This window comes from Chrysochloris asiatica, unplaced genomic scaffold (genome assembly GCF_000296735.1).
Source record: "Chrysochloris asiatica unplaced genomic scaffold, ChrAsi1.0 scaffold00065, whole genome shotgun sequence".
NCBI lineage: Eukaryota > Metazoa > Chordata > Mammalia > Afrosoricida > Chrysochloridae > Chrysochloris > Chrysochloris asiatica.
The window spans coordinates 12,862,101-12,884,435 of record NW_006408583.1 but is presented as its reverse complement, the minus strand read 5'-3'; the positions used below and the strand labels follow the sequence as shown (position 1 = coordinate 12,884,435).

The window sequence follows — 22,335 nt, the reverse complement described above, 5'->3', positions numbered from 1 at the left end:
AGGGCCTGAGAAGGAGAAAGCCAAGTTGGAAACTGCATTATTTTAATGCAGAAAAAAATTTATCGCATACTAGATGTCAATCAATTAGAATATGGTTAATTAAAATAGGATATACTCACTACACTGAGTACATACATGCAATTTGTAAAAGCTATAAACATGAATCTGCAGTCATATAAAAATATTTTCAGTTAATTTTTAAGAGCAGGATACAAAAGTGCACATACACACTACATGCAGGCTGTAGTACTGCTTTAAATTTACATTTATTGCTGTTGTTGTAGTTAAGTGTTGTGAGGGCAGTTCCAACTCATTGCAACCCTGTATAACATTTCCAAGAAGCAGCTGGTGAGTTTGAACTGCCAACTTTGTGGTTCAAACCGACCTTGGGGCCCAGTGCTATATGGAAATGAGAATTACACATGATTTTGGAAAAAAAATTTCCCTTTCTATTCCTATCTTTCAGTAATTTATTAAAATTCTATTTATAATTAAATCATTTGTTCATAAATACATTACTTTACAATAGAAGAAATACTTACTGTGATGATGCCAATTAGTTGAGTATAAAAGAGTCCAGTTATTCCAACTAACATAGTGATACCCATAAAGGCAGATACTCTCACGAGGGCCAATTCATGTCTAGTGACAAAGAGGTCCTGTAAAGAAACAGTTGGGTTTTTTTTAAGTCTTAAAATAATTCAAAGGCATATTTAAGAGTTTCAATAATAATCAAGAATTGAACCATAATATAATGCGTTTCCTTATTATCTTAAATAAAACAACTACATTTCCTTTTTGAGATGGTCCCATTCTATCAATATATAAATATTTGGAAATGGCAAAAATTACAGTCTTAATTCATAACAGCAAATTAAAAATTACTGACTTTTACAGTAGCATTGTGTCAAAAAGATGCCCAGTTGGCACCATGGTTCAAGCACTCTCTTGCTAACTCAAAGGCTGGTAGGTTCAAACACACTCGTTGCTGAAAGATGTGGCAGTCTGCTGTCATAAAGACTTACGGCCTCGGAAACCCTCTGGGGCAGTTCTCCTCTGCCCTACACGGCCGCTGAGTCAGCACTGACTCAATGGCAGTGGGTTCTGTGTCAAAACAGTGCTCAAGTCAACTGCAAGCAAACTGTGCTCGTTGGTTCTTTATTTGTAGCAAAGCAAAAAAGCACTGAGATGGTGTGCAAATTTAGTTCATATGAAGAAACTGTTATTGCACTGCTCAAAAGCTTGAATGTACAGGCCTAAGACATGCTAATGAGGTTCAAGAAGCCAAGATACCTCAGGATCATGTGACGTAGTCAAAATGAGGAGCTCACATACATAAGGGATCGTATAAACAGCTTTCTTCAAGTCTACTTCAGTCAATCATGCATCCACTCACCTAACCACCACTGCCAAAATCTGTACTATCAAGCAGTAATGTGAGAATGCTACAGATAAGGTTCATATCCTCAAGAAATAGTTTGTTGTGAAAGAGAGCCCAATTTTGCAAAGGTTCAGGCAATGTGATGTACGCCGTAGCAGAGGCATGTACAGAGTTGTTGTTGTGAAGTGCTGTCGAGTTGGTTCCCACCCATAGCGCCCCTGTATAGAGTTTTCGAGGGGCAGCTGGTGAGCTTGAACTGCTGACCTTGCAGTTCAAAAGGCTTTGCAGTCTGGCGCATTAACCCACAGCGCCACACCAGGACTCCATGTGAAGAGTAGGGCAGAGACAAAGGCAGGAAACGGATAGGAGGGAGATGGGAATGCTATACTGTTGTTAAGTGCCGTCGATTTGGTTCCGACCCATAGCAACCCAGGGATCCGCAGTCACCAGAGTCCAGTTTGACTCATGGAAGCGCCACGTGTGTCAGAGCAGAACTGTGCTCCATGGGGTTTTCAATGGCTGCTTTTATGGAAAGTAGAGAGCCAGGCCATTTTTCCAAAGCACCTCTGGGTGGTCTCAAACTTCCAACCTTTCTGTTAGCAACTATGCACAATTAACTATTTGCACGACCCGGGCAATTCTTATTTTAAAGCATGTAAAAATAAAAAGATGGAAGCTGCAACTGATATAAAAACATGCCAAGTACAGTAAGTTCGGGTAAATCGCCTGTATGAAAATGCGTGTTTGTTCCAATGTGACTGATAAAGAGTAATTTGAGCACAGCAAGAATTTTGGGTTTGATTCTATTCAATTTCATCCAAAATAAACCCTAAATGGACAAACTGACTGCAGCTGAATGGAGATACGCAGGTATGCACAACACACACAGAGACACCTCAGACTCTATCATATCAGCACCTTACAGTTCAAACTGACCTTGAGGTCCAGCGCTTATTCTACAGCGCCACACCAGGCCTCCATAGCAAAGATTACGGTACCAAAATAACACATGTGACCGAGTAAGATGCATCCTCCACTTTCCAAGTAAAAGATTTTTATTAAAATAGTATATTTTTGTTATGAGTGGGCATCTAATGTGCAACTTACTGGTTTCTCCATGTGAGTAAGAAAGACGCGTGATGAAAATTAAAGATGCTTGGAATCAACTAGTTCAAGGGAGCAATGGAGCAGGTGAACACAGTCAGCACGACTCTGAAACCAGAACTACCAATTGCTCTGAAAGGATCACATTAGAAGATCCCGGCCAGAGTGGGAGAAAATGTGGAACGAAACTCAAAATTATTTAAATTTTTTTTTTAAAGACTGGATTTACTGGTCAGCAAGAGATTCAAAAACCTGAGACTTAGGCCTTGACCACTCTTCAGGTCTGGAAAGGAACTCACCCTCATGGCCCAATTTTCAGCCAAGCAGTAGATAGGTACATAGAGGGGACAACAAGACTAGTAAGGTCTGCTCCATGGAGTGGTCAACCATTCAAGACCAAAATGGAAACATGTACCTATGATCAAAGTTGAGAAGGGATGGGGGTGGGGGTGGGGGGTGGAATAGAAACAGAAACCACAGGGAGGAAGTGGAATAACTCTCATTGCATGGAGGGTATTGCAATCACTGAAAAGAAACGAAGTGTATGATTTGCTGAATGTAAAAGTGATGCTCCTCTCTGTAAACTTGGACATAATTCACAATAAAAGTCTTTTTTTTTTAAGTATATCTTAGCCCACTAGAAGAAGGAACTCTGGTGTCACTGTAGGATTGGACTGTTGACCACAAGGTGGCAGTTCAAACCTACCAGTCTCTCCTTGAGAGAAAGATATGGCTTTCTGCTCCTATAAAGATTTACAGCCTTGGAAACTCTATACAGGGTCACTATAAGTTGAAATCAACTCAGTGGCAATAAGTTTAGTTAGAAGAAATCATTGTTAGAGATGGAGATGCAAATAAGAGATTGACTTGCAACATTAAATTTATTAATTTTCATATGTTTAGAGTATGTATAGGACTCTCATCTAGAATTTTTAAAATTGTTCTTAAACACTTTCTAACAACTGCTTACACATGCATAATTAACAGAACTTGATGTTGAGTCATTTGACAGTTTCCAGAGCACATCTTTACTTTTGTTTTAGATATAGTCCTTTCGAATCTAAAAGCTGATGTGGAAATTTTTATCCAAATCACAAGGACCCATCTGCCATTTATTAACATTGTTACTACATCATCGAAAACTGCATTTCTTCTTTTGGTATTTTTTTGGTTAAGGAGTATGCTTGTCCACAGAGAAATGCCTAAAGCGTATGTTACACTTCCATGAAAGTCACTCTGTCTTCTCAAGGACACCTGGAAGTACCAGGCGTCCGAGGCAGCCCTTCCCAGTCAGTCCCCAACTCACCCTTACAGTGACCCTCAAGGTAAAGCTCTCACTCGCTCTGCATATGGGGTTCAGTCACTTGTTGGCAACATTTTCTCTCACTCTCAAACTACTTTTCCGCTTTCCACATGGGATCTTAAAATAAACCTAAGCTCTTAATTTTAAAGTAGTCCAATTTATGAACCTTTTCCATTAGTGCCTCCTATATCTGATATAAGAAATGTGTCCCGAGTCCCAGGCAATGATGATTTTCTTCTCTTAGTCACTTCTGAAGCCTTTAAAAAGCTTTCTAGTTCTGTCCTCCCCACTTAGGTCACTAACCCACCGGGAATGTTTATTTGTTTTGTACCCAGTGAAAGACAAAGGTCTGCATTTACTTTTACTATGGTGGTGGTGGTGGTTACAGATATCAAATTGTTCCAAAACCTTTTACTTTTTAAATATACCGCTACAGTGTTGTTGTTGTTGTTTTGGGGTGGGGGGGTGGGGGAAGAAGAGAGACTATAAAATTGCTGCCAGGGCTGCAGCATTCAAACTCAAAATGATGGAAACAGTCTTAAAGAGAAATTGTGTTGTTGTTAAGTGCTATTGAGTTGGTTCTGACTCACAGCCACCTGTTTAGGGTTTCTGAGGAGCACCTGATTACTTTAAACCACCGATCTTGGGGTTAGTCCAGAGCTTATTCTATAGCGCCACAACAGGACTCCAAAGAGACATTTCTAAATGCTAAGTCGTCTATGCGTAAATGCTATAATATTTACATTAATTAGTAGTGCAGTGCAAGGTCAAGACTTGTCACAAGGTTTTGTGTCCCATCTGCTGCTAACATAACAGGGGATAGAAACAGTTAACACAGAATTGACAATTAGAATAACAGGATATTTATTCTTACCCTGGTTTTCTTTATAAGCTAATTCCTTATCTGACACTCCTCATTTTAAGCAAAAAATTTAAAATGTTATCAAATGTAGATACTACCACAAATCATTTTAGAATACATGAACAAAAAAGCCAAATTACTTTTATCGTAACCTTCAAATCCACTAACAGCTCCTCAGAAACTCTAAACAGGGTCTCTATGAGTCGGAACCAACTGGAAAGCAATTAACAACAACTTTAAAAATAAGTTTCATTTCATCCTGATATTTTAGTCTTAATGTCAGACTATTCTTGACTACTTTTGCCAAAAATCCCGAAAGTCAAAAACATTTCAGCCATTTTACCTATTCTCGGTGCCCACATTAAATATCTATGACCTTATAGACATTAAGGAAAAAAACCGTATGAACTAAAGCCTAAATGAACCTTTTAAAATAGCAATAAAACCCACAAGTACTCAAGATATTTTAAGACTAATTATGTGAAAAGATTAAAATAAGCTGCACAAGAGATTTACCAACAAAGTACAACCAGTCTTTATTTCCACTCTTTGTTGGCCAAAAGGCTAGGTGAGTAATTCTGTGGTACAGCTTTAGCGGACATCAAATCCCTAGCAACACTATTACACACCAGCCAACTGGGATAATAACAATCTATCTTCCGAGCTCAAGAGTTGACTGGGCTGCTAAACATTATTTATTTTCCTCTTCTGAACACTGGCAGCATGTCCGTTTCTTGAAATTCTCTTCCCTCCCTCCCTCCTCCTGTTCGGCCCCTCCTCTCCTAGTCATAAATGCAATGAGTATGTTAGCCTTTGTCCTTACCTAAAAGTAGAAAAGAAATAAATTAGGAAAGACCTGAGTCTACTTCACCTAAAAACAACTAAAAACTGTAACTGTATAAGCAAAGAGGTCCGCCACTATGGCTAGGTGCATGGTCCCTGACATTAACAGCCACAAATCAAAACACCAAAGAAAGCTCATTTTCTCAGGTACAGACTAACGATTGCCTACAAACACATATTTTAAAAAGGTTTTTAACTAAATACAATGCTCTTATATAGGGCATTATTTTGTCAGCCCTTATATTAGATATATGAGTACTAAAGTCTGACACTGTAGGATAAGCCCTGGACTGCTAACTGCAAGCTAAATGGTTCAGACCCACCCGTTACTCCTCAAAAACAATACACAGGGTCCCTCGAAAACCATACACAGGGTCACTCTGAGACAGAACCAACTTGATGGCAACAAGTTTTAACAACAAGTGTTACCTCAATGATAAAGGAAAACCGCAAAGTATGAATTCATCAAGGGGCGGGGGGAGGGTCACTGAGTTCGCTCTCTCGGGAGCAGATTTTTACCCTGCTTTAATACTTTTTAATCCATATCTCTTTAAGAAAATACACAAAGCCACAGTAAAACTGGCAAAAACAATTTCCCTAGGGAAAAACTGTAAAGAAAGCCCCCAAAACAGCTTGGTAGTAGAGAAAGACGATGGCTAGGGACAGGCAAAAATGCATTAAAACCACACCTATGCCAAGGGCTTACGCTGCAATCGAACTAGTTACTGAGCTGCTCTGAATCCCTCGGCTGAACTGGACTATTTATTATCTCAGAAAGATTTTAAATAATTTCCAATAATGACGTGCTTACAAATATAGTAAAAAATAAAAATCAGAAAATGATCTTTGAAAAGGTTCTATGAAATAGTCATAGATCAGTATCTAATTAAAGTTTCAGGAAGCACACTCTATAAGTAGTGATTCCTATCTTCATACTTCATTAAAGGGTGTAATTATCTAATATTGGTTTGGGCAAACAACCAACTTCAGTGAAATGAAATACACTATAATAATATGCCAAACAGCCAAGGCTTTTGCTTATAAACATTTTAAATAATCATGTGTGATAAAAGAAATATGAACCTTGGTCAAAAGTCCAAATTCATTTCTTAACATCTATCTATTCTATTCATTAAAATGCCAAACCATTCCCTATTCTACAGCTTGTGGGGGGTTTTGTTTTGTTTTGTTTGCAGTTAATTACCCCTCGAATCACTACTTACAGTAAGACATTCATTTTATGTAAAATTTAGTATTATAATAGCATAATAAATGGAAGTGGTAGTCAAACTAATTTAATGTCTAACATTTGAAAAACTTCTCCAAACATATGAGGTCTCTAACTAGAACTATTTGACTTCCTCATATTCATTTAAAAGGAAATCTCATTATTCAAGTGTCTGCATGTTTTCTAGATGTGAGAATTTTGGGGTGTTTTTAGGTAACTGATTTCAAAGAGGGTAATGTTAATTCCCTTTAGATTTTGGGGGTCTTCTTTTGTATAAATCTAAACATCCAAGTATAAATCAACATTTGCAACTTAAAAATTAAATATCAAATTTGGGAGCTGCCTCACGATACATTTCTTATCGCCTACACCTCTCATTGCTCCCCTCCCTTAATAGGAACTTAATAAGGTATTTCTTCAAACCTTCACATAGTAAAAATATACATTTTTGTTAAGTTCACGATAGTTGACAGTTTAATAGTAAAGATGAAGGTAAAATATAACATCAATGAGTTCCTCTAAAAACAATAGGGCAACTAGAGAACAATTCAAATAGTCCTGCTCAGGGAGGGTCCCCAGAAAAGAGAAGACAGAAGAAAAGCAGACTCCCCAAATATCATTTCCTAGAGTTTTATTAATAGTCTAATGAGCCCTGGTGATACAATGGTTAAGCACTTAACTTTTAACTGGAATGTCTGTGGTTTGAACCCGCCAGACACTTCACAAAAGAAAAGACATGCCGATCTGCTTCTATAAAGACTGTTGTTGCTGTTAAGTGTTGTACAGTCGCTTCCAACTCACAGCAACCCTGAATAGGGTTTCCAAATAGCGCCTGTGGGCCTGAACGGTAGACCCTGCAATTAGTAGTCCAGTGCTTATCCTACAGGGCACACCGGACTCCTACAGTTTAGGAAATCCTACAGGGGTCTACTCTGCCTTATGCGGTTGCTATGAGTCACACAACAACATTAATGGCCTCCTTGTTCTCAACTCTCTTGCATCCATGCACAAGCTGTAATAAACATACTTGTGAAATCATAATGTCCTGTCTTCTTCTACTGAAGACAGGTTAAATGCCATCACAAAAAAACTTCAAAGGGCAACCTCTTTGAATAATTATTTTTCACATTTAAAAACAAAACAAAGCAAGCACTCTGACCCCTAAAAAGCACAAAAACAAAAATCTAAATGTTGTTAATACTCCTTCCCAAGCTATGGAACAAGCATTTCCTTTGGAATTGAAAGACGTGCTAGAGAAGATGCTATGCTGCCATCTATCTACTTGAAAGGAAATAAAGAGAAAAGATGATTTTGCAGATTCATGTCTCACAGCCGCCTGGCTGACAGAAGTCTCTAGGGTCAAAGCCCACGCCTAACTGCACCAGAGTACCCTAAGGAGGGTGCTCAGTACTCCCTAATGCAGTCTCCAGAGACAGTTCGGGATCTCTGAGGACCGTCACTGCACGTCCTGAATATTGGAAATAGTCACAAAGTGAAGGGCTCGCTGGCTCGCTTTACACACACAGTCAAGAGCTGGGTATAGTTTTTATTTGTTGTTTATGAGAAAAATAAAAGGATACAGGCAAAGATTTACCAAAAATAATAATAATAATAACCAAAATACTGATGGTATGGGCTTATTGAAAATATATTCTACTGTCAAACACTATTGTTTTAAAATGCTAAAAATGGTGAGTTTGGGATGGAAATGACTAGTAATGTTGTTTCTACGTTTATTAAAATAACTGCAGCAACAACAACAAATGTGATCTTGAAAAGATCTGCTCTAGCAAGAAGAGTGTTCTGTGGTTTGAAACCATGAAATGTTTTGATGTACAGATGAGAGATCTGAGCTGACTTTATTCATTGCCTCCCGGGTTTTGCTGTTCCTTGTCTAGCAATGACTTCTCCTTCTCTGCATCTGCTTCAGCTCTACCTCCTATAAAGGCCACTGTGTAACTAACTCATTTCCTATTTGCAGAATGAACAGTTCTCAAACTTTACAACCACAGGAGGCTTGCAGTACACAACTCCAGGAAATGCCATTTTCACCTGGACTAGGACACGAGGAGGATCAGCACTGGACTGCTAACTGTAAAGTAGGCAGTTCAAACCCATCAGCACCTCTTGGAACTCCTATATAGGGTCGTGATAAGTTGGAACCGATTCAATGGCAACAACACCATCACTATACCACTGCCATTTGGGGTCTGTTTGATTGACAGCTATTGCAATTCTACCAGATGGGAAATGCACTACATCAAATGGGATATACAAGGATAAACTCTGAAAGCACCCTAAACAGTTATCTTATCATTACTATCAAAACTCAGGGGGCAAGCGTCTTTTTTGTTACTGTTTTCTGTTTTCAGTATTCTCTACTTAAAGGAACACATGTTAATAACTACGCTACTCCTGCTCTAACATCATTAATATTGCTTATAAACATATCTTACCATGTTACGTTTTTTGAGTGGAAGAAAGTAATAAGAGTGGCAGAAAGTAAACGTCAGTGCGTAGCAAGTAAGAAGTTCTGTGTAGAAACACAACTGCAGAAAAAGCCAATGATTATCTTCACCAACACAATTGTTAATCCTGAAGGAAAAAATGAAAAAGACACAATAGTTTCACCATTAATAAGATGTTAATTTCAAGACTGGTAAGACTAAAAATAAACCAATTTCTCTTATGTTCAACTGCACAGAGATATGCTGAACTCCTAAAACTAAAAGCAACAGGACACAGAAGAGCACAGTCCGTACACACGTGAGTCCTTCAACTCATAGCAGTTCAGCAGGGAAGGAAGAGCAGAACGCAGTCTACTCGTCTCACTGCTATGAAAACAGGAAAGCGCTACACCAGAGGAAGAGCAGTCAGAAGGAACAGTGGCCAAGGAAACAAGCTCCTCCACTACAGCATTCTAGCTGTGAGAACAACTCGACAGCGTCAAACCAACCTCACCTTAGACTTGCCACTCCAATATAACTACTCATTTACAGTTTTGCTTACTCTTAAAACCTATTCTTGGTTGACTGCTGGAAAAAAAAATCCTATATATACACATATATTGGAGTCCTGGTGTGGCACTGTATATTAATGCACTGGACTGCAGAGTCTGCCATTGCTTGGAAAACTCGTAAGCGACTTGACAGAACTTAACAACATATATATATATTAAACATGACTTACAAATACTTAAAAGTAACACATTCATCAATACAACAGTGAATACTAACAAGGGAAAGAGTTAAATGTTATAATCCCTAAATTTTCAAAAAATAATTCAAGCTGAATTTTATTGAGTAAAATTCATTGCAATTAAAATTTTCAAAGTATTTTTTTTTAATTTTGCTAGAAAGCGCTACCAAAACTTATATTACTTTGTATAATTATTTCATTTCAAAATAGTTGCCACTGTCTAGAATAAAAAAAATATATGATACATAGGGTCAGTTCCTGAATTAAGTTGTTTTGAAGCATGTAGTTAAACTATTTTTAAAAATCAAAGATTATTTTAAAATTCAAAGACCAAATTAAAAAAAACAACTCTTATTTATATCTCAGAGTTGTTGTTGTTGTTATGTGCTGTGGAGTCAGTTCCAACTCACAGCAACCCTGTACATCGGTTCCAACTCACAGCGACCCTGTACAGGGTTTCTGAGGCTGTAAATCTTTACGGGAGCAGAAAGCCTCATCTTTCTCCGGTGGAACAGCTGGTAGTTTTGAACTGCTGACCCTGAGGTTCACAGCCCAATTCATAATCACTACGCTACCACAGCTCAAGCTCATTATTTGTAAACAAGTAAATTCACACTGTGCTTTTCTATTTGTAAGTAGGGCTATCAGAGAAGTGTACTTGTGCACACATTCAAAGACTCTCTGTAAACAGCTGTTGCTACAAAAGATGACTTATCCCTGTCCCAACGTTCCTGGCCCCCAAAAGTAAGGGAAATGACTGCTTGATCACAGATTCAACTCAACCAATCTGCTTGAAAAAATACTATGATACTCAAACTATAAGAATCCTTCTTGTAGCATTTAAACTGTGCAGAAAAAGCAAGCAGTCAGAAATACAAGGAACCCTGAGGCAATCTGAGAATTGATCTGTAATCTAATGTTGCTGAGCAATTATGGATGATACAATTTCTGAAAACAAGCAAAAACAAGCCTTCCTCCCAAATCATGTTGTACATGTCCCTCAATCCTGTGAATATCTCCACAGAGTTCTACTAGGGATTCAGTGTGCAAAAAATCCCTTAACGTATTTAGGTCTCTAGTCTACTCTCCTTTTCTTTCCTCCACACTTTTCTATTTCCCATCTCTCCCATCAATATTCTGAGGTAACGAAAACCGGAGAAACAAGAGGACTAGGACAGACACATCACCTCAGTGTTAGACTTTACATTAAATAGCCCTTTACTATGGAACCAGCAAGTCAATTTTATTCCTTAAAAATAATTATCACTAGTCTCTACAGTATAAAACATCTCCTAACTGATTTACTTTTTAAGTCTTCTTAAAAAGAAATGTCTTCTTTCCTTTAAAAAGATGCATCAATTTCTAACAATATCATGAACAGTCATTAAACTTTTCATCAGAAAGCTATGACACCTTTAAAAGTGTATGAAACTGTTTCTCAGCGTGATTACTACTTACCTAAATGTATGCTCCACTTGCCTTTTAAAATCTATCACTATTATGACTGCAAACAGACTAAAATTTAGGAAATCATTTGGGAATTAACCTATTAACTTTAAGGAACATTTTTAACCCTGTAGTGCTATAGGATAAGCGCTTGACTCCAATGTCACTTTGAACTGCAAGGCCGGCGTTAGAAATCGGAAAGTCCATGCAGCCTCGCTATGAGTTGGAACCGACTCCTAATAACAAGACTAATTAACACAATACGCTCTCCTCTTGACAAAATTAGACTACTTTTTAAAAATTCATACAATAACACAATTTTTTATCTGAAACATTATTTTTTCCTAATCTCAGGAAAATACTCTATGCAAATAAATGATATAGTAAAAACCAAATTTCCACTGAAACTATTTGTTTGTAATTATTAAGTGCCATGGAGTCGGTTCCGACCCACAGGGACCCTGTATGGGGTTTCCAAAGAGCAGACTAGTGAGCTTGAACCACCAACCTTACAGTTCAAACCGACTCTGCAGTTCAGCACATTAACCCATAGCACCATGCCAGGACTCCAAAACTATTTAGGGGTTCTTTAAAAATAAGTTATCAAAAATAAGGAAAACTAAATTGATTAAAATTACTCAGCAAAGATAAAACTCTACCCTTGATACCATTTTAGATAAATGCATTATTAATGTAATTAACTATATATATATACACACACACATATATACATATAAATATGTATATATGCACACATGTTAAATGTCATTGAATAGTTTCCAATTCATAGTGACACTGTGTGTATGTGTATATATACAATCACACACATATATAAAAACAAATATAGATATATTTATAAAGTGACATCCTGGTGTGGCTTTGTAGGATGAGCACTGGACTGCCAACTCCAAGTTCAAACCCACCAGATGCTCCTCGGAAACCTTATCAAGGGGTGCTGTGAATAGAAACTGACTTGATGGTACTTAACAACACCATATGAATTTAAATATTTATACAGAGATCCCATGCTTAGAACATACAAAAAATATATTGTTCACAGATTTTTGTGACAGCTTTGAGACAAACAATGCAGAATTCTCACTGCACTTGCGTTAATTCTATTTCTTAACTGAACATTTTGTTTAAATATTACGAGGGCCTATTGACCAACAATATTGGCATCACTGCAGAATCAGCTAAGGTACCATTTATATCCAACACGCAGTGGTGCTAATACCTATATCCAATGATTAATACTGAAAGAGGCTTACTTTTGGAGGCAGGGGATACATCAGGGCATCAGAAATTACCAAAACAAATGGAAAAAGGTATAAAAACAACAGGATTATGTAGTTTATTACAATTAAAAATAATTATCAGCTATTAATTTTATTTCTATATGGCATATACTGTATTAGCTGCTTTACATATACTGTCTCATTTAATACAATCATCTTATTTTGTATTATTTGTGGACACATTATTTCTTACTATTTTCTGCCCAAATATCTCTTTGCTTTTAGAAAAGGTAAGATCGCTGTGGAAAAAAAATTATTTTGGGAGATGTTGAAAAATGTATGATCATGCAAGGTATCCCTTATTAAACACCATTTAATAGTTGCATCATTATTAGAATAAGCACTAAACTGCAAGGTTGTTTTAAAGCATAAGGTTGGTGGTTCAAACTCACCAGCCGCTCCTCAGAAACCACAGACAGCGTCGCTGAGTCAGGACTGACTTGACAGCACTTAAAAACAAGAAGCTAAAAACTAAAGTTTATTTTTACAGACTTATGTTTCTTAGTTTTGCTAAGAGTAAATTCTTCTCTTACCATGGGCAGTGATGGTCCATCCTCCGGACACAGTGTCCACAGCGGCTGCAGTGATGGGAACGCTTTGGTCTCATCAAATTACACTTGTTACACAATTCCCAGAACTCCCTTTCTATGGAAGGAAATTAACACACATTTAATGAGAGCAAATATAACTATAAAACGTCTACAAGATTTTCTAGAAAGCTTTCAAAATAATCTCAGATTTTTCTTCTGCTGCTTCTCTAATGTATTTTCTGTAAATATTGCTGTTCCATTCCCTGTCTGTCTTATTTTGAAGTTTTCTAATTCTAAACATTGTAACTATTGTTATAGTCAAAGTAAGGGATGGAAAACAATGTAGTTAGGTTTTGAACAGATTTCTAAATAAAATCCAATGATAAAACCCCACATTACAACCAAATGTCTACATTAAAATAGAACTTGATATAAAAGAAATTATTTCTAGAAATCACATTATCAAAACACACTGAAGAAGAAATAATGCTGAGTCCTGGTTGCAGGAGATTAAATCTAAACCAATCTTATAGACGCATTAAAAAAATACATTCCCGCACTTTCTCAAATCATTCTATTTCTTCTATCTCAGTGGATTCGCATGGGAATGTGTATGAGGGGAATGGAGAAGGGTGTCAGGTGGGTTTAGAAGGTATTAGAAGTGAAGATATCAGCAGTGAAGAAAGTTTGAGGAAAATTGCTGTTTAGTAGAAATGAAGGCATTCTTTACAAAACTCTAGCCTGCCTCCAAGTAACAACTTCCTCCAGCTTCCACTGAAAACAGTATACACCGACATTCTATACTAAGTAAATGAAATTTTCAGAAATAAAGTGTAAAACCACTAAACTGCTCTAGTCAGACTCACAAAAACTATATAGGAGAGTCATCTACGAAGACAAGACAATGGTTTTTATTATTAAGAATCTCTTTTTTTATATTTATTGGAATGAGACTGTATTTATACAAAATTCTTAAACCTTCCATCAGTTATATTTAAATGACCACATTGTTGTTGTTGTTGTTAAATGCCATCAAGTCGGTTCTGACTCACAGCAACGCTGTATACTGGTGTTTCCGAAGAGCAGCTGTTGGCTTTGAATTGCCGTACCGCCTCATTTAAAAGAAGGGCACAGTAAAACAATCCCAACTCTCAAAATATTCAGAGGGAATATTAGTACAGTACTAATACTCTTAGTGAGCAGGAGGCTTTTCCAATTTTCTTAGTTTACTCAACAGAAGTAACAACATACTAGAATATTATATAGCAAAGCATTGGAAAAATATTCTGTTCTCGATGTCTATAAAGGCCTGGTGGTACACGAGTTAGCTAACACTCCATTGCTAACCAGAATTGTACTCTGTTCTATAGGGTCACGATACTCTGTGGGAGAAAGATGAAGGGGACTGCTCCCATAAAGATTTACCGTCTCAGAAATCAGAACCTGTATTACATTGTTTGTTCCAATAATCTAAAGTATAAAAATGATCTTTTACATTTAAAGTTCCACTTTTAAATACAATAGTCTCCTTGATTTCTTACTAACACTTCTTTTAATGAAAACAGCGTTGTGTGAGAGAATGAACAGGTTAATTTAGACAGTTACACAAGTGTTTCATTGTAAGTGAGATGGAAATGCACTAGTATGTAACATAACATGATGTAACCCCATTTAGATCCATGCTCCCAAACACCCCAACGCTGTGCTAAAACTCTGATTTGACGTATTTCAAGGAATGCAGAGAAGCAGGTGCATGACACGACTAACCCAATGATCCAGTTTTCACAGAAATGACAACATAAAAACTTTACGTTCTTAAAACACAGTTCCTTAAAACATCAATATGGTGTAGTCATTATGGGCAGTTCCAAAAAGACCAATATATAATATTCTAGAGAAAGACTTCTCACTTTCATGTCTAAAAGGCTATAACTCAGAAAAGTGGAGAGTATTTAGTTATCATCAGAAAATGTCTATAATTCTCGGTTGTTTCTTTCTTTCTTTTTTTTTTTTGGACCAGAGGCTGGCTAATTACAATAATTATAATTTGTGGGCAAATCCAGCCATCAGTTGCTTCGGTACAATCTGTTTCTGCACAATCTGGGATGGGTTTTTATTATTATTTTCAACTATTGAAAAAATATTTTTAAGTAATAATTTGTGACACATAAAAATCATGAAATTCAAATTTCTGTGTCCATAAAGTTTTACCTGTACACAGCTATTCGCATTTATTTGCACATCATTTATGACTGCATTTGTGCTACAAAGGCAGAGCTGAGTATTTGCACACAGGGATATATATATATATATATCCCAGAGAAAGGTCACAGAAAAGAAAAGGTCTGCTAATGTCCGGTCTAGATAATAAATGTGTTTAACCAAAGAGCCTGAACTTTTCTTTGGCTAATCTAGAATCTGGCTCAAGTCAAGAGTCAAATGCTTCATATGCATATGAAATCTGGACAATGAGTAAGAAAGACCACAGAAAAATCGATGCATCTGAATTATGGCACTGATAAAGAATACTGAAAACACCATGGACTGCCAGAAAAAAAAAGAGGAAGATCCCCAACAAGATGGACTGACACAGTGGCAGCAACAATGGGCTCAAACACAGCTGAGGATGGTAAGGGGACCAGGCAGCGTTTCCTTCTGTTGTGCATGAGTTGGAACCGGTCGGACAGCACCTAATAACAGTCCTGGTGTGGCGCTGCAGATTAACGTGCTGCACTGCAAAACTGCTTTCAACCACAAGGTCAGCAGTTTAAGCTCACCAGCCGCTCTTCGGAAACCCTCTACAGGGTCACTATGGGTCAGAACCGACTCAATGGCACCTAACAACAACAATAGTATCTAAAATAAGAAATACCTATATAAACTCAAATTTTCATGCACCCATCCCTCAGTGTGTTCAGGCAACAAACAAGTCATTATTATAAAAATTTTTAATTTTAATTAAAGTATCGATACGCAAATTTTTATTTTCAGGTATCCAAGGGTATACCATAATTTTTTTTGCAAGAAAGAAAAATCACCTATTTTAATCTATATTTTTGTTGTTAAGTGCCATCAAATTGGTTCCGACCCATAGCTGACCCTATATAGGGTTTCCGAGAAGTAGCTAGCTGATGAGCCTGAACTGCTGACCTTGCTGTTCAAGCCAACTTTGCAGTCCAGGACATTAACCAACAGTGCCACACCATGACTCTTTAAGTGCTGTTGACTCGGTTCTGACCCATAGTGACCCTCTATAGGGTTTCCAAGGCTATAAATCTTTACAAGAGCAGAAAGCCTCATCTTTCTCCCGCTGAACCACTGGTAGTTTCTAACTGCTAACCTTGAGAGTCACAATCCAATTCGTAACGACGTTACCAGAACTCCTTAGTTGTTGTTGTTAAGTGCCGTCGAGTCAAACATATCTATAAATTATATCTTAGTCTTCTCATTTTCTTTTTCCAGGGTCAAAAGAAAATCTAACTGATAATTTATGATGGCAATAAAAAAATACTTTACACAGATTTTTTAAGGGGAAGAAAAATCAAAACATTAAAGCAAAGGAAAAAACTCAAACTGCATAAGAGAATGGAGATATTTAAACTGACAAGATAGCAGGACATTGTTCAACCAGGATCTTCATAAATACCTGACTGCCTTAATAAATAAGAAAACTTCACCCACAGCAATCTACATATATAATGCAATCGCAATCCAGATTCCAATGACATTCTTCAAAGAGATGAAAAAAACAATTACAAACCTTAATATGGACAGGAAAGAGACCCAAGACAAGCAAAGCACTGCTTAAGACGAAGAACACAGTTGGAAGCTCCCTGATTTCAAAATTTACTACACAGCTACAGTGGTCAAAACAGCCTGGTAGTGGTACAATGAAAGAGACATTGATCAATGAAACAAAATCGAGAATTCAGAAATTAACCCATCAACATAGAGCCAACTGATTTTCAACAAAGGGCCTAAGTACACTGCATGGGGAGGAGATATTCTCTTCAACAGATGGTGCTGGCAGAACTGGAAAGCTATATGCAAAAAACTGAAACAAAACCGTTACCCCACACCATATATAAAAACCACCTCAGCATGGATTAAAGAACTAAATGTGAATCCCAGAATTATACTGATCATCAATAAAAAAATAGGGACAGATTTGAGGGCTCTAATACAGGCACACACTATCAAACAATTGTGAAAATTACACAAACAAAAGTAGACAAAATAGATGATTGGGTCATACTAAAAATTAAAAACTTATGTTCATCAAAAGACTTCACCAAAAGAGTAAAAAAGGAACCCACAGAATGGGAAAAAGTCTTTTGCAACGAAGCATCAGACAAGGGATTCTTTTCTAAAGTATATAGGAAACTACAACACCTCTACAAGAAAAAGACAAATAACCCAATTAAAAAATGGGCACAGGACATGAACAGACACTTCACCAAGGAGAAGACTCGGGCAGCCAACAAACATATGAAGAAATGTTCACAATCACTAGCCATTAGAGAGATGCAAATCAAAACAACAATGAGATATCGCTCACACCAGTAATAACAGCAAAGATCAAAAAAGTAGAGGACAATAAATGCTGGCATGGAAGCAGAGAGACTGGGATCCTCCTACATTGCTGATTGGACTGCAAAATGGTCCAACCACTCTGGAAAACATTATGGTGCTTCCTTAGAAAGTTGGAAATAGAATTACCTTATGATCCAGAAATTCCTCTACTTGGTATTTATCCACAAGGAATACGAGCCATAACACAAGTAGATATATGCACACCAATGTTCATAGCAGCACTATTTACAATAGCAAAAAGATGGAGACAGCTTTGGTACATACACACAATGGAATATCATGCTACTTTGAAGAGTAACAAGGAAGCTACAAGCCACCGCATAACATGGATAAACCTTGAGGACATTATGTTGAATGAAATTAGTCAGTCACAAAAGGAGAAATACTGCATAGGACCATTACTTTAAAAGCTTGAGAATAAGCACCCACACTAAAAGGGGGAAAAAAAAAATTATTTGTTGGTTACCAGGATGTGGGGATGGGATGAGGGGAGGGAGGGTGAAGGTGGAGCACAGGGTAGGGAATAGACACACGATAATTTGGGTGCTGGGGGGAAATTCATGGGCTAAGTGGGACAGAAGTAAATAGTGATGTATGCTCAACTTTAAAAAGAAAAAAATTAAAGGGGGGAGGGGGGAAACAGGAACACAAAAGTGTCTCTATAAGTGACCTTGCCCTTAAAACTAGATCTGTAAAGCATTACTACACCAATTCCCAAACTGTTATATACTGAAATCACCTGGGAATCTTTAAATAACTGGCATGGGGCTCCCTTCTCCCACTCCCATTTAATTAACCTCGAGGATGGCATTGGAAAGTTTTACAGGCTCTCCTGGTGATTTTAATGTGCAGCAAGCTTGTTGTTGTGTGCTGTGGAGTCGATTCAGACCCATAGCAACCCTATATAGGGTTTCCAAGGAACAGCTGATGAGCTTGAACCAACGACCTTGCGGTTCAAACAACTTTGCAGTCTGATGCATTAGCCCAGAGCACCACACCAGGACTTCTTGGGAACCTCTAATTTACTAGGGTAAGTGTTTATGTGCTATAATGTACATCAAAGACACATACATTTTGTACTAGAAAAATTGCAGAAGTTCCCAAAGCCTAAGTAGTAAATGGTAAAATTTAAGACTCAGAAAGGAAATAAATGAAGTTGTACTATTATCTGGTACATAATAAAACAAGCACTATATCTTCAATTCATCTTTACAGACAGAATCATTATTATGTAATGATTGTTGTTACGTGCTCTTGAGTCGGTTCCTACCCATACCGACCCTGTATACGGTTTCCGAGGAGCTGATCATCTATGATCTTCAATTGGCACTAGGATCAAAAAAGCTTTCAAATTTTACCCTGTACTATTAGAACCTGGGAGAATACCTATAGGCAATAATGGAGTCCTGGTGTGGTATAGGGAGATGTGATGGACTGCTAATCACAAGGACAACTGTTTAAATCAACCAGTAGTTCCTGGGAGAAAGATGAAGCTTTAGGCTCTAGTAAAGATTTATATTTTGGAAACCCTACACAAGGTCTCAAGGAGTCAGAACCCACTGAATGGCAAACAACAGCAATGAAAGGTGTGGTGCTGTAAAATAAATACTGGCTGCTAACCACAATGTTCGAGGTTCAAACTCACCAGGTGTTCCTCGGAAACCCTATACAGTACTTAGACTCCTGGTGTGGTACTGTAGTACTGTAGGATCAACACTAGACTGTGAACAAGGTCCGCAGTTCAATCCCACCAGCTACTTCTCAGAAACTCTATACATGGTGTATTACAAGTCAGAACCAACTCGACAGAACTTCACAACATGACAGTAAGTAATAATATTCACACAACTAAAAATATTTACCCCAAGTACTATTTTATTTATAATCTTTTGTTGTTAAGACCTGTCAAATAAGTTCTAATTCATAGAGACCCTGTAACAGGGTTTCTGAGGAGCAACTGGTCGGTTTGAACTGCTGACCTGAGCAGTCCTGTGCTGCTTCAACAGCTCCACATACGGACTCCAATGGATTTATAATATCATAAGATAAATGACATTAAGATTCATTTATTAAAGAAAAATATAATTTCTCGGGTAATGATATAACGAATCAACAAATATTGACCAATATCTACTAAGTTAACAGAGACTGCTCTGAATACTAAGCATACAACACCGGGCACATGAAGAAAACAAAACTAAACATCTACAACCTCCGAATGCTGGGTGATGTGAGCAGTCAGTGGGATTTGTCATTTTAAATAGAGACATCCAGAAGAGCGACATCTGAGCAAAGACGTGAGTTGGTGTTAAGAGACGTATCTATATAACTAACAGCAAAGGCAATGAGACACAGGAAAGCGCAGTGCTGGCAGCAGTCCAAGTGACGAATCTGAAGGCACCATACCTCCATGTGGGATCTTGGGGTTCTCGGGGAGCCGTCCTGGGTCAGTGATGGAGGCCCTCACTAAGGAAATCAGACAACATATGGAAATGCTATAGAAGACTGGAAAAAAAAAAAAAAACTGATTAGCTATTTATGCTTAAAAATATTTTATCAACACACATCTTTAAAGTTTAAAATGTGCATTTTAACTAATACCATCAGAATAAATCATTTTGAAAGATGAAAGTATTTAATGACTCCTTTCAGTCACAAAATATTGTCAAGCAGACCATCCCAATGTACTTAATTTAAATATTATTTTTGCATGGTAATAACTGATCAACTTTTAATAACTCATATTCTTTATTTACAGAGAGACACTCCTCACCAGCAAAGTATAACTGAATGGGTTCCCTATTAATGACTGCATGGACTAGATTTGAAAAAGCAGCATTGTTAATACTATTCAATAATTAAACTTCTTCATTAACTCCAGCCGGCTGTCTTCACTCTGAGGGAGTGCAGTTCAACCATCACTGTTGGTGGATCTTGGGATACTCAATTTGAAAATACAGAATCTAGACACTTTTGAATTTTAAATATACAACAAGAAAAATAACAATAAGGGAAAATAGACTCAGTCACCATAATTGTACATTTTAAATTAAAAGAATTTTGTTAAAAAACAAAATGCACTTGTAAGAGAAAATTGGCTTGAAACTTAGCTTGCTCCAGGCCTGACTGCTGGCTAGTTTTATCATCTGTATAATACAGACAAGGTTCTTGAAGCTTTTATGATGTTAATATGTGGCCAGGGACATGAAAACTGTCTGCACATGCAAAATTAATTATTTCTATCTGATTCTTCTAATCATCAGAAAGTCACTGCCAGATTAGCAAAAAATAGTTGACCAGAAGTTCAAAGTATTACCATTACACTTCAATCAATAATTTTCATATTTGAAACTTTCATTTCCCAGTAATGTATACCATTCCCATTCTTAAACCTCCACAATAAAAAAGTACAAATACACACTAAAACGGCTGCCACTGAACGACCCTACAAAACAGAGCAGAACCATCCCAGAACCGTCCCATAGGGTTTTCACGGCTGTAGATCTTTACGGAAACTGACTGCCACAGCATCCTCCCTTGGAGCGGCTGATGGATTAGAACTGCTAACCTCTCAGTTAAGAGCCAAGCACTTCAACCACTGTGCCACCAAGGCTGAAAAACCACACACAGACATCTAAACCAGCACTATGTCACTGTTTAAAATGCAATGGCCTCTTATGTGGCATCAAATAAATGTAGAGATACAGCACATTGACCTAAATGCTGTAAAATACACAAAGACAATTCTCTCTTAAAACTCATATACTATAGTAAATTTAGTATTAACAGCACTAGTGTGACACTGTAGGATAAGCACTGGACTGTCAGCACAAGGTCGGCAGTTCAAACCCACCAGCTGCTCCTTGGAAATCCTATGCAGGGTTGCTATGAGTCTGAACTGATTCAACGGCACTTACACAATGTTATGTAAAAGAATTTATCAGAATGGCACTGTACTGTAAAAACATTCACAATGAGGAAAATCTTTAAGTATACAAAGAAAAAGAAATCAATACAAAGCTAGAAACGTACCTATTATTAATATGCCTGGAATATGTCCTTCTTCATAGTGAGGAAAGAGGACAACTTTGGGAAGTAAGACCATATTGTATGACCAGACAAAGACAATCAAACCCATGCAGCACCAACCATGTGGATCAACCACAAAGTGAATCCGGAGGCCCATTCTGCAGTCCTATAAATGGACTGCCTGCCAGCCCACCAGGAAAGACGAGCCTGAGCAGAGGGGAGACAAAAACAAACAAAATTACTTATATCAAAAAAAAAAATTTTTTTTGACTAAAACTTTCATTTCTGATACCTATAAAATTATACATTTCATTTTCCTGTTAGGGGTTTTTCATGTCACTATAGAAGATTTTGGCGCAAACAATGAAAAGTTTTGTGATATTAAAATTTCACCATATGCTTCAAATACTTTAATTTCCTTTTTTCACATAAGTTTCTATCAAGAATGTCAACTGACAATATACACTGAAGGGAAAACAGGTCTAACTGATAGCCCAGCAATTCCATGAGTCCTGAGTGC

At 37.3% G+C, this 22,335-nt stretch overlaps 1 protein-coding gene across 1 annotated transcript in view; it reads right to left on the bottom strand.

Moving 5' to 3' along the window:
* The window catches only part of ZDHHC21 (zinc finger, DHHC-type containing 21), a 34,114-nt gene extending 12,142 nt beyond the window's left edge, over positions 1-21,972 (bottom strand). The window contains exons 1-5 of the mRNA XM_006864485.1: positions 21,819-21,972; positions 20,193-20,291; positions 13,197-13,308; positions 9,178-9,316; positions 543-659 (exon numbers count right to left, since the gene is read on the bottom strand). Of these exons, the coding sequence (XP_006864547.1) occupies positions 543-659; positions 9,178-9,316; positions 13,197-13,308; positions 20,193-20,291; positions 21,819-21,972 (621 nt within the window). The remainder of the gene's footprint in view (positions 1-542; positions 660-9,177; positions 9,317-13,196; positions 13,309-20,192; positions 20,292-21,818) is intronic.
* Positions 21,973-22,335: the final 363 nt, after the last annotated feature.